Raw genomic sequence first — 13,620 nt, 5'->3', positions numbered from 1 at the left:
GAACAAGAAGCTATGGGAGCCTAAAAGCAACTTTTAATGCTTTAATTCCTGAGACCAAAGCATTCCCCTCATCTCTCTCTTAGTTCATTTGGTTGATTCTGGACTCAGGCCAAATCCTGCCCCAGGAAGGCCCGCAGAATGGGAAGCGTGGTGCAGGCCTGGCACACGAGGACAATGTGTCACTGCAGGACTTGGGAGTTCCTCTCCAGTTTGGAGTCAATCAGGACTGGCTCCTTGCTGGGAAGCTATAAATCTGGAAGGTCAGAGACAGGCAAGGTTAGTTTACTTCTTAAGCTTTCAGTTTTCAGTGCTGCTTACAGCCTTCAGATATCTGATATCTGAGAAAGGGAGAGGAGGTGGCACCCAGAGTGGGGATTGACTTGGGAAAGGGCCAGGGATTGGCACCCTCTGTCTCTGCAGTACTGGAAAGAGTTGCAGAAGGTGGACTGTAAACACCAGCAAATATTGACAGAGTGAAGGTCATGGCAAGACCCTTTGGCCCAAGTCTGTCGTGGAAGGACAAGCCTGCAGTTCAAAGGGACTGGTCCACTGGATTTGCATGAACAGAACCTGGGCAATTTCTAAAACTGAGTTTTAAAACTGGCAGCTCTTTTACCACCTCTTTGTGTTTTTGAGAAGCCCCTCCTTGTACCAACTTCCTTACAGCTGTTCTTGTTTCCTGTTGTAGGATTTTTTTTCATTTCCAGAGAAGGGAAATCAATACAACCCTTCCATAGGAGGGAAGTGGTTGGTCTGATCTTAAGCAGTGTTAGAACTATTTTAATCCAAACCAGGCATCTGGGCTGGGTGAATTGTAACCTGGGTCAAGCAATGGATCACAAGATGTTTTCTTGGTTTGCGTGCTATCTTGTGGTTGTGTGGCTGGTTTCTGCCTCAGATGGTATGTATGCTTTTCCTAAGCTCAGTTTACAAGGCACTTGATATCGGTTTGTGGGTTATGAGGTATTCTGTCTAGGATCATAATGAAATTTAAATTAATGAAATGTATTTCCTTTTTAGAAAAATCTCAAATTACTTAGCCAAATGATCTGTACTCAATAGGGGCTTAGTAAATATTTATTGATGATTCTGCTCTGTGAAGTGGGTGGTTATCTGTTAACTTTCCCCTTCTGTTCTGGGAGCAAAAAAAGTACCAATTTCAAAATCTCGAGAGGTCTTATCTGTTATAAGCTCCAGGACTGCTATTTGGCAAGGGGATTTTTTTCTTTAGGAATGAAAACTTACGGCTGAATTTGAGTGAAATTGCTGTTATCCTTTTGAAAACAAAACTTTGGGAATCCTTGGGAAGGGAGGAATGTGGAAGGACCTGGACCTGGAAGAGTACGAGGAATCAGAATCAATCATCCAACAAAATACACTTGGAGGGGGAATCTGATAAGGGCTTCCTCACAGCACATGATATGCCAAGTGAATCTGTTTTCTTTTTCCTTCCAGCAGAGAGCTGTCCAGAACTTCCCCCAGTGGACAATAGCATATTTGTTGCAAACAAGATGGAAGGAAAAATCCTGGGGACTTACTTGTGTATCCAGGGCTACCACCTGGTAGGAGAGAAAACCCTTTTCTGCAACGCCTCTCTGGAGTGGAACGGCTCCCCTCCTGAGTGCCGCTGTAGGTTTGGTCTTTCTGCTTCTTGTCCATCTCATCAGCCCACTGTGTTCTTTCACGTCCTATCTCCAGTAGGCCACGCTCAAACTTTATAAAAAAGAAATTCTCAACTTCCAGGCATCCATTTTTAAAGCTCTCTAGTGGTGGAAGTTCTTTTAGAAGGCACATGATCAGCTCTTGATCAGTATTAATTTAATTGAATAGACTCAATCACCCCTATAAGAAGGAAAAATATCTTCCATATATTAAAATTACTTTTTTTGGCTCTAATTTATTTAATATCATACTGCTTTAAAATTTTTATATTATGAAAAATTTTAAACATATACAAAAAAGACAGAAAAGTAAAATGAACTCATATGTACTCATCACCCAGCTTCAACAATTATCAACACATCACTAATCTTTTTTTCACCTATAATTCTGCTTTACATTATTGTTACTTTGAAGTAAATATATCATATCATTTTATTTCGTCCATCATCTAAGTTTTGAACTGGGAAAAATTTATGTTCTCAGTTTACAAATGTGATAACTGAGGTCCAAGTATTTTGCTCAAGTTCACAAAACATTTGTGATATCTATAGAGATGGAGAATAATTAGTCCATATCTTCTTTATTATCACTATTTTTAGGAATAGTTGGATTAGTTTTCCTTTATACCTAGAGTAAAGCACACCAATATGTTTATTTTTTATTCATATGACCAAATTCGCATCCTTCTGCATTCTCTCCTAGTTTTCCAACTGGGAAAAACAAAACAAAACAAAGCAAAAAATGATGAGTAACATATATATTTGGCTGGATGAAAGGGAAGGAAATACTTGCCTCAAACATAGGCTCAAGAATTTTGAGCAATGCTTAACATAACAGGATGATGAACATGCTCTTGGTAATTTCCAGTTATGCTTAATTACCTTTAGTAAGTTCAAGTGCCAGTTGTCACTCTTGTGTGTGACCAAGACCTTTTCTGCCACACTTAGGCCAACCCAGTCTTTTCTTATCCTGCATTGCTACAGTTTGGTACCCGTTACCAGACCCTATTAAAAACTGCAGTTTTAGCTCTAATTTCCTGTTTTCGCAACGAAGCCTGAGGAGGTGTAGCCATTGCTGTGGTGGGCTTCAGCCTAGTCTTTTCAGATCACTGCCTGTTTCCTTCTTCAGTCGGCCACTGTCCCAACCCTGTGCTGGCGAATGGTGAGTTCAGTTCCTTGGAGCCTGTGAGTGTGAATGACAACATCACATTTAAGTGCAATGAGCACTACATCCTCAAGGGCAGCAGTTGGAGCCAGTGCCTGGAGGACCACACCTGGGTGCCACCCTTTCCCGTCTGCAAAAGCAGTTAAGTATAAGAAAAACAAGCACAAATCCCGAAGATACTGATTAGCAGTGACACCCTCGGCATTCACCGCATCCCTGTGATGCTTTCCTCTTTTCTGTATCTGGCAAGGGCTTAAGATCTAGTGTGTAGCCAAGAAGCAAGTGGAGCTCACAGAGCCAAGCCTCGACTCAAGTGACGTATGCCAACAAAACGAACAGCACTTTTGTCTTTTCTCAAGTAGGATTCCTGTCCTACTAGGTCCAAATTGGGTAGTTTGGGGCATGTGACTATTTTTTTTTTTAATTCCAAGATAGTGACTTAAAGTTTTTATTTGCGAAATACACAAAAACAGGAAAAAAAAAAACCCCACAACTCATCCATTGCAAAATTAAATGAAATGAGTTGAAATGCACACACATACACACCTACACACATATATACCTACAAAAATAAAACTTTGCTATATATTTTTAATTGCTTTTTTCATGTATAATATACATGAGAATCTTTTTCAGATTAGTGTATATAGTTCTATCTCCTGCTTTTTAATAACTGCACATGGATATGCTATAATTTATTCCACATCTCTCATATTGATGAACACATTTTATTTTCATATTTTTGCTATTATAAACAATGCTGAAATGAATGTTATCATATATCTGTGTACACATGCATATATCTTTGTGTCTATGCTGTTATTTCTATAGTGTGGATTCCTAGAATGATTGGTAGGTCACAGGATATCATTATTTGCAAAATATACTTAAAATAATCTTTTAAGATTATTTTAGAATAATTTAGTATCCTACTAAAAATAGAATACTAAAAATAGAATCTACTAGAATATTTTAGTATTCTACTAAAAATTCATTCTAGGATACAAAATAAATATTAAAAAGTTGATAGTTTTACTTTTTAGTAGTAATTATTATATGAATATTGAAATGTAAAAATAATTCCATTCATGAGACCTGTATGAAAATCTACTGAGGGACAAAAAATAAGACTTGAGTAAAAGAAAAGATATGCGATTATCCTGGATGGGCAGACTTGGTATTACAATGCAATCCTAACCATAATTTTAAATTAAAAAATATGAAACAAAAAATTAATTTTAAAATCTCATTTGGAAGGGTACATATCTGATATTGCAAATTTATTTATCTATTTAAAGATTATTTTTTTAGAGCAGTTTTAGGTTTACAATAAAACTGAGAGGAAGGTAGAGATTTCCCATATACCTCCTACCCCCACACATGCATAGCCTCCCCCATTATCAACATCACTCACCAAGACTGTACGTTTTTTACCAAGGATGAACCAACATTGACACATCATAATCACCCAAAGTCTGTAGTTTATCTTAGGGTTCATTCTTGGTGTTGTACATTCAATGGGTTTGGACATATGTATAATGACATATATCCATCATTATAATGTCATACAGAGTATTTGCACTGCCCTAAAAATTCTCTGTGCTCTGCTTATTCATCTCTCTGCTCCCCACCCCCACCCCCACCATTGATCTTTTTACTGTCTCCATAGTTTTGCCTTTTCCAGAATGTCATATACTTGGAATCATACAGTATGTAGCCTCTTCAGATTGGCTTCTTTCACTTAGTAATATGCATTTAAGTTTCCTCCATGTCTTTTCATGGCTTGATAGCTCATTTGTTTTTATCATTGAATACCATTTCTGCGTGTACCACAGTTCATTTATCCATTCACCTTCTGAAGGACCTCTTGGTTGCTTCCAAGTTTTGGCAATTATGATTAAAGCTGCTATAGACATTGTGTGAAGGTTTTGTGTGGACATAAGTTTTCAACTCCTTTGGGTAAATACCCAGGAGCGCAATTGCTGGATCATATGGTAAGAGTATGTTCAGTTTTGTGAGAAACTGCCAAACTGTTTTCCAAAAGGGCTGCACCATTTTGCACTCCCACCAGCAGCGTATGAGAGTTCCTGCTGCTCCACATCCTTATCAGCATTTGGTGTTGTCAATGTTCCAGATGTTGGACATTCTAACAGATGTGTAGTGGCATCTCATTGTTGTTTTAATTTGCATTTCCCTGGTGACATATGATGTGGATCATCTTTTCATATCCTTATTTGCCATCTGTATATCTTCTTTGGTGAGGTGTCCATTAAGGTCTTTGGCCCATTTTTTAATTTGGTTGCTTTCTTATTGTTGAGTTTTAAGAGTTCTTTGTATATTTTGGATAACAATTCTTTATCAAATGTGTCTTTTGCGAATATTTTCTTCTAGTCTGTGGGTCGTCTTCTAATTCTCTTGATATGTCTTTCACAGCACAAAAGTTTTTAATTTTAATGAATTCCAGCTGATCAGTTTTTTTTTCATGAATCATGTCTTTAGCGTTGTATCTAAAAATGCATCACCGTATCCAAGGTCATCAAGGTTTTCTCCTATGTTATCTTCTAGGAATTTTATAGTTTTGTATTTTACATTTAAGTCTATGATCCATTTTGATTTAATCTTTGTGAAAGGTGTTTGGTCTGTGTTCAGATTCACCTTTTTGCATGTGGATGTCCAGTTGTTCCAGCATCAATTGTTGAAGAAACTATCTTTGCTCCATTGTATTGCCTTTGCTCCTTTGTCAAAGGTCAATTGACTATATTTATATGAGTCTGTTTCTGGGCTCTCTATTCTGTTCCATTGATCTATTTGTTTATTATTTCACCAATACCACACTGTCTTGACTACTGTAGCTTTATAGTAAGTCTTGAAGTGGGGTAGTGTTAGTCTTCCAACTTTGTTCTTCTCCTTCAATGTTGTGTTAGCTCTTCTGGGTCTTTTGCCTCTCCAAATAAACTTTTTTGTAGATATCCATAAAATAAGTTGCTGAGATTTTGATTGAGATTGCATTGAAGATTCAATATGGATCAAATTGGGAAGAGCTGAAATCTTGACAATATTGAGTCTTCCTATCCATGAACATGGAATAATTCTCTATCTAGTTTTTCTTTGATTTTGTTCATCAGAGTTTTAGAGTTTTCCTCATATAGATCTTCTATATATTTTGTTAGATTTATACCTAAGTATTTAATTTTCCTTGGGTGCTAATGTAAATGGTATTGTATTTTTAATTTCAAATTCCACTTGTTCATTGTTGGTATATGGGAAAGCAATTGACTTCTGTATATTAATCTTGTATCCTGCAACCTTACTATAATCACTTATTAATTTCAGGAGATATTTTTGTTGATTCTTTTGGATTTTATACATAGACAATCATGTCATCTGTGAACAAAGACAGTTTTATGTCTTCCTTCCCAATATCCAATATATATACCTTTTATTTCCCTTTCTTGCGTTATTCCATTAACAAGAACTCTCAGTACTATGTTGAAAGGAGTGGTGAAAGGGGACATCCTGTAAATTTATTTTTTGGAAAATGATGAGTAATGTATATATTTGGCTGAATTAAGGGGAAGGAGACACTTTATCAGATAGTAAAATTACAGCAAAGTTACTATAAGTGAAATAGCATTAAAATGGCAAATTGTAGATACTATAATTAATATGCCATTAAAATAGCTAAGTACTGACACAGAAAAGTAAAACAGTTTATTTTAAATTAGTGGGGAAAGTCTGTATTCAGTGGTAATGGGATAATTATCTATTTAGAAAAAAACAAAGAACTCTACCCATACCTTACCAAAAATAAATTCCAAATGAATTTAAATATATAAAGGTAAAAAGCAAAATTACTACATTCTTAAAGAAAATGTAAGAAAATATGTTTGTTATCTTGGAATGGGGAAAGTCTTCCTAAGCGGTAACATAAAACCCGAAGTCATAAAGGAAGAAGTTGGACAGATTCAACTAAATTTTAAAAGTCAAGCTTCTACATATTAAAGGACATCATAAAAACTAAAAGATAATAATAGACTTGAAGAAAATATTTGCAACATATTTGATGGCTAAAAAGTTAATATTTCTAATATACAAAGACCCCCTAAAATCAGTAAGGAATAGACAACCCAATAGAAAAATGGCAAATTTTCAGGATGGACAATTCCAAAATCAGCCCCAAACAGCATTTATATTCCTCAAATTTATGAAAGGATATTGAATGTTACTAATAGTTACGGAAGTGGTTATTAAAATTACATACAAATTCTTTGCTAATCAGATTAGCAAAAAATTAAAAAATCTATTTCATCTAATATCTTTCAAGATATGAGAGATTATGAGAGCTGCTTATGTCAGTGACAGAAAGTGATATCACTCTTCGGATGTATTTTGGCAGTAGCATTAAAATAATAAATAGACATACAGTTCAAAATCACAAACTATATATATTCTTATTTAGAGAGTTTGGGGTTACTTAAAACATAGGTATATACTATATGCAGTTAAATTACAAGCATATAATATCATTTACATCATTAGCTTGACACAGGTTTTTTATTTCTTCCAGGCCTTTTCTATTTTACTCTCCTTTAATTCAATAGTTCCTATCCTAGCTCCAAAATGCAGGATCTCTGTCTTTTAGTGCTAGTTCATTGCTCAATTCTAGGGGAAGCTCCCTAGGTTCCTAAATAAAGCAGATTCTCTTCTGTTTAGACCCAAGACCCACGTCATCTCCTTCAGTTCAAAACTGTACTCTTAAAAGTCACCAGAAGAACCCTGTCTAAACTGGAGTTCTTTAATCAACTCAGTCAAGTTCTTTTTTTCTGTCCTCTATACAGCTTTTGAACTCAGTTTTTGACCTTTTAAAAGTTATTTATTAACTGCTCAAGTAATACATCTCTGTTGTAGAAAAATACAGAAAATAAAAGAAGAAAACATTTAATTACCTACAAACCTACCACCCAGGGATAAGAGAGTACCTTGATATATAATTTTTCAGGCTTTTTTTTTTTTTCTGTTCATATGTAGTTTGTATATAACTATGTTTTACAAAAATAGTATTATACATACTCTTTCGTGCTTTGCTGTTTTTACTCAACTATTTGTTTTGAAGAACTTTATGTTTCAATGAATATACACCTACATAATTATTCTTAATTTAGCCCTAAATCTCAATCAACATGTTTAGACTCAAATAATCTCAGAGCGGATAGGGACCTTAGGGATACTATTATTAACCTGCTCGTCTTATAGGTTGGGGAGGAAGCTGGGAAGGAGGAAATGGCTGCTTTACTGCCGTGTGGTTAGTGGAAGAGGCAGAACCAACACTCACAACATCTAGTACCTCATCCAAGTCTCTTTCCACAATTTTACAGACTCATCCTCTCTCCTCCCATCCTTCTCCTTTTTTCTGAAGTGGTCATATTGCACAACTCTGTCCCACAGGTGATGTCAGCCTCCATTTGAGCTCACACTACTTATCTCCTGTCTCAGGGAGTTACTCCTTCCACCTCTACCTATGGTCTAATTTTTCTCTTTTTGTACACTGACAATTAGCATCTCTACGACTTAAACTTCCTTTCCTCAAGCTCCTGCCAATCAGAAAGTACTCTCAAATCACTAATGACTCACAGAATGAGCTAGGGGAGAGGGTCTTTCCCATGGACAAATATGATTTTGACCAGAAGGAAATGAACAGAGAACATGTCCCCAGATCCCACATGTGCTGCTGTGAAGACGGTGCTGGCATAGACAGTTGCACTTAGGGGTGCTGTTAATTGAGCATAACCGAACTTCACAACTGTCACACCTATACTTCTGTCTCTCAGGACACTGTGGCCCTCCTGGGAATCCAGCTCATGGCTATTTTGAAGGAGGAGATTTCAGCTCAGGATCTACCATTACTTACTACTGTGAAGAGAAGTAAGTGTACGCAGCCTTTCAAATACAAGATCTTGCCCATTGACTGGTACCATTGTTTTTGGGAATGACCCAGTCTGTCTCAACTTAGTCCGCTGGTTTCCTCCTGCTTCAGGATTCTGAGCTCATTTTGATTTCGAAAGGTGCTTTAGCCCACTGCCAGCTCTCCACTATCCCTAGAAGAAGACTGATCCTCATATTTGTCCTAATTACAATATCATTTTTTTCTGTTAGTTAAGACAAGATAAAATATTAACAATGTATGTTTTTCTAAAGAATTTCAGAACAAAAAACTCAAAGAAATACAGAACATGTGGAAGTGTAGAAATAGAAGAATTTAGAGTATAGATCCTTAAAACACCCTATTTAAAGTCTAACCTTAATTTAGACTGCCTGGTCACCCACCTCACAGATCTCCTAGCCTTTTCTTTTTTTTCTTGCCTCAATCTTATTAACTCAGAGTCACGTGGCCTCACTGGCATTTCAGTCTTATTATATACCTCCAACAGACTTGGCAGTCAACTCTCATGTTTTTCATATTAAAATCTGCAGCTCCTTTTTAGCTAGTTCTCTAAGATTTATTTGAAGGCCATCTCTAGCTTTCTCCTCCTTTTTAGAGCGTAGATGACAGATGCTTTTTTTAAGTTACTGAATAATGAAGTACTTCTTCGCTCACCCTCCCCACCCAAAAACAGTGTGCATAAACACACATATTCAGAATTTCTAACTTCTCCATGTTTTATGGGTTGACTCTTTGCTTGAGTCCCCTCCAACCCCGGGAGAGTGGTTTTACTTTATTACTGTTTTGTAACACTGAGATAACTTACACATGCATTCAGGCTCAGGCAGGGAGATGGATTCTATCACAGTATGAAATACTGAATACAACTACACAAAACCAGCCTTAGCTGGTGGAAAGACTGAGCGTTGCTGCCATTCTAATTTCTGTTCAGGTACCACTTAGTGGGCACGCAGCACCAACAGTGCATTGATGGGGAGTGGAGCAGTGCAATTCCAGTCTGTGAGCTGATCCAAGAAGCTCCCACACCAGCTCCACAGACTGAGTGTGAGAAGGCGCTTGTAAGTAGCACAAGTATATCTGGTTCACGGCTGTATCCCCAGGGCCTGGCATTGCTCTTGGCACACACTCAGTAGATATCTGTTCAATCTGGGATGTCTTTGAATGCATTGGCCTTGGCCTGATTGTAGAATGGGGCTCATAAACAATTAACTCACATTTTTACAAATGGAAGTTCCCATTTGCCACTATGGTCACAATTACCTCATGAGGCCCTGTTGGTAGGAGTTACTGTCTCGTGTACTTTACACAGCAAGGTGCATAAACTCATATCTTAGACTTAAAAGTATTGCTGTGAAACATCTCTAAAATTCTTCTAGACTCCAAAAAGCACTGACTAGATCAATTTTCATGGAGACTCCTCTTTTAGTTTATGTTTATTACTGGGATAATAATAAGTATATTTAAGCTAGAAAATTTAAGTGACTCATCATGTTGAAGACCCTAGCCTCTGCTTAAGCCAGGCTGGTTCTGAGCCCCATTCAGGGACCTAAGCACTACCCACTGGCCTCAGAGTATACAGCTGCGTCTCAGTTCTTAAGTTGTAACTTAAAAATTTTTTTCTTTCTACAGTTTGACTTTCAGGAGAGTGAGGAAGTTTGCAAAGCTGTAAAGAAATTTATGCAAAGATTACAGGAAAATGGCTTAACAATGGAGGAACTAAAATATTCTCTGGAAATGAAGAAAGCTGAGTTGGCGGCAAAAATGTTACCCTGACATTGTAACTAAGCAGACTAGGTAATAGAAATACACATATGAATAAATTTTTCTCTTGGTTCTGAAATTGGTTTCAGGTTTTTCTCTCATTGGACTGAAATGCAACTTCATAGTAACCAGCTGCAGTTGTATAATGCACTGTGTGTGTGTGCACGCGTGCGTGTGTTGCACTCAGAATGTGGAAAGACCAGGTGTGATGGTTGTCTAAGACCAGAATTAGCAACACATTAAGGGAGAGTGAAGGGTTTAATTTCCTGTCTTTAAGGATGGTGGGAAGCTCAAATTATAGCTAAGGTTGTGCCTCATATTTTAATATGATACATGAATGATAAGGCAAAAATTAACCTCAAGTCCACCAAAACTTATAACGCAAAAATTAGCCTCTCCTTTTGGGAAAATAGGCACAAAACAGTTGTATTCTTAGAACGACCTATTGAAACAAAAGTAGAATTTGCACCCAAATTCTCTCCTGGGTGTCCCCTACATCCTGTTTATGAAACCAGGTTTCCAAATCTCCTGCAGTAATGTTGCTTACTGCCTTTTGGGTGAAACACAGCCCTGCATGGTAAATTTGAGATGGTGCAACACAAGTGAATATATTTTTTTCTCCTTTTTTAGAGGGCGGAAGAAACAAGAATCCTAAGGTTTTCCTGTCAAGATGTTATAGTGAGCTGCTATGAAAAGCTGCCCCCCATCTCTCCCTCTGACCTCTACTCAAAACACAGGAAATCTGGGCAAAATACATAGGAGAGCTTGAAATAATGGAAAGTCTCTAGACGAAGTTATGAAGGAGAATAAGATATGGACTCTCGGGGCCGGCCCCATGGCTTAGTGGTTAAGTGCGCGCGCTTCGCTACTGGCGGCCCGGGTTCGGATTCCGGGCGCGCACCGACGCACCACTGCTCCAGCCATGCTGAGGCCGCGTCCCACATACAGCAACTGGAGGGATGTGCAACCACGACATACAACTATCTACTGGGGCTTTGGGGAGACAAAAAGGAGGAGGATTGGCAATAGATGTTAGCTCAGATTCGGTCTTCCTCAGCAAAAAGAGGAAGATTAGCACGGATGTTAGCTCAGGGCTGATCTTCCTCACAAAAAAATAAAAAAGAAATGGACTCTCAAGTAGCCCAGTCTGTTAATAGACACAGACATGTATGTACATACCATTAATTCGGGGTGATTAGAATGAAATAAACACCTTGCACTGAACAGCGTGTTATGGGAGCGCAGATGTGAGGAGGATGACTTCTGTCTGGGAGGAGGAGGAGGCAGGAAAACTGTCAAGAAAGGGGTCCCAGTTATTTGGGCCTTTGAAAGTGAGTAGGATTTAGAGACAAAGATTAGGGAGAAGGACATTCCAAGTGGAAAAAAGATTTGAGAAACATAGTAAGAGAGTCACAAACATTTTAACCTAGTAAATCCACTCCTAGGATTAATCTAACTGGAGCAAAATAATTGTGATTTGAAGCTATTCATTATATACTAGCAAGACCTTGTGAGCATTTGTAATATCCAATCTTAGGAAAATGTTTAATAAATTATGGTACATCATATGCAGTGCAGCCTTTTACAGTGATAACTATGACCAGAAAATCTTAAAAATATGTTTAAGTAAAAATAGAATACAGAATAACAAGTACTTATGATAGCATTTATTTAAAACCTTTATTCTTGTAGAAAAGGACTGGGCAATACGAGGCAGAGAAGAAAACAGTTGTTTTAGAACGGTGAAATTACAGGTGTTTATTCTCTTAAAATTCTTTAATGTTTTAAATTGAGTTTTTAATAATTTTTTTAAAGGTGCTACACAGGGCCAGCCCCGTGGCTTAGTGGTTAAGTGCGCGCACTCCGCTGCTGGCGGCCCGGGTTCAGATCCCGGGCGCGCACCGACGCACCCCTTCTCCGGCCATGCTGAGGCCGCGTCCCACATACAGCAACTAGAAGGATGTGCAGCTATGACATATGACTGTCTACTGGGGCTTTGGGGAAAAAAATAAATAAATAAAATTAAAAATAAATAAATAAATAAAGGCGCTACACAGAGGTAGGGAAGACAGGGCATGTCTAGGGAATAGCACATAGCCTGGATTGGCCTGGATAAAGCATGGGAATGATGAGAGACAAGGCTGGAAAGACACATTAAAGCCAGCTTATGGAGGGTTTTAAAGGGCATGTTAGAGAATTTAAACTTTATTTGGCAGGCAGTGAGTGGAGATGGGAGACTTTCAAGCAAGGAAGTGGCAAGGACAGAACGCAGCAGATTCCTCCCACAACAGTGTGCAGTACAGGTGGAAGGAGGAAGAGACAGAGGAACTAGGATGGCCTGAACTGGTTTGGTGGCAGCAGAAAGAGAAAAGACACAGCAGACAGGAGAGACATTGCAAAATCAAATAAAAACAACTTGTCAACTGATTGATTGAACACTGGAGGATGAGGGAGGGGAAAGTTTTAAAGGTGAGTCTGAAATTCCATTCCTGGGAGCCTGGGTTAATGTCAGAGTCAGAAGATGAAGCTTCTGGGCAGGAAATGAGAAGTTCCCCTTGGGGTGTGCTGAACATAAAGTGCTTATACGACATCTAATGGGCAACCCAAAATGTAAGTCTGAGGTGGGGAGAGCAGTCAGAGATAAAAATGTAGTTATGAGGCAATTCTCTCACAGGGAGTAGTTAAAGCCATGAGGGCAGGTAAGAGAATCAAAGATGTGAAGGGAAAATTTTAAAAAAGAAGAACCTGAGATGTATCTGTACCTAAGGATGAAAAGGAGGAAGAGAGGGGCCGGCCCAGTGGCACAAACCGTTAAGTACACGCGCTCCGCTGCCGTGGCCCGGGATTCGCGGGTTCGGATCCCGGGCGCGCACTGACGCACCGCTTGGCAAGCCATGCTGTGGCGGCATCCCATATAAAGTGGAGGAAGATGGGCATGGATGTTAGCCCACGGCCAGTCTTCCTCAGCAAAAAAGAGAAGGATTGCGAGATGTTAGCTCAGGGCCGATCTTCCTCACAAAAAAAAAAAAAAAGGAGGAAGAGGTGGTAACAACTAAGAAAGAGCAATTAGTGAGATAAGGGAATCGGGAGGG

General features: G+C 38.4%; 1 protein-coding gene across 2 annotated transcripts; it reads left to right on the top strand.

Moving 5' to 3' along the window:
• The first annotated feature begins 843 nt into the window (after positions 1 to 843).
• On the top strand, positions 844 to 10,566 carry C4BPB (complement component 4 binding protein beta). 2 transcript variants are annotated; one of them, XM_058538134.1, is made up of 6 exons: positions 844 to 901; positions 1,459 to 1,629; positions 2,791 to 2,967; positions 8,655 to 8,748; positions 9,699 to 9,825; positions 10,397 to 10,566. In XM_058538134.1, the coding sequence occupies exons 1-6, from the start codon at positions 844 to 846 to the stop codon at positions 10,538 to 10,540; spliced, it is 771 nt and encodes a 256-aa protein (XP_058394117.1). In that variant the 3' UTR covers positions 10,541 to 10,566. The 2 variants fall into 2 exon arrangements, with proteins under 2 accessions (XP_058394117.1, XP_058394116.1); XM_058538133.1 differs by having other exon boundaries at positions 1,456 to 1,629.
• The last annotated feature ends 3,054 nt before the right edge of the window (positions 10,567 to 13,620 follow it).

The sequence above is a fragment of the Diceros bicornis genome, chromosome 4 (genome assembly GCF_020826845.1).
Source record: "Diceros bicornis minor isolate mBicDic1 chromosome 4, mDicBic1.mat.cur, whole genome shotgun sequence".
Taxonomy (NCBI): Eukaryota; Metazoa; Chordata; class Mammalia; order Perissodactyla; family Rhinocerotidae; genus Diceros; species Diceros bicornis.
This window is presented reverse-complemented; position numbering and strand designations above follow the sequence as displayed.

Excerpts from the sequence above, each read along its gene's own strand:
- C4BPB (XM_058538133.1), top strand. The coding sequence starts at position 844 with ATGTTTTCTTGGTTTGCGTGCTATCTTGTGGTTGTGTGGCTGGTTTCT. Across the intron at positions 2,968-8,654 it reads CTTTCCCGTCTGCAAAAGCA|GACACTGTGGCCCTCCTGGG; the intron begins GTTAAGTATAAG and ends TCTGTCTCTCAG. Across the intron at positions 8,749-9,698 it reads ACTTACTACTGTGAAGAGAA|GTACCACTTAGTGGGCACGC; the intron begins GTAAGTGTACGC and ends ATTTCTGTTCAG.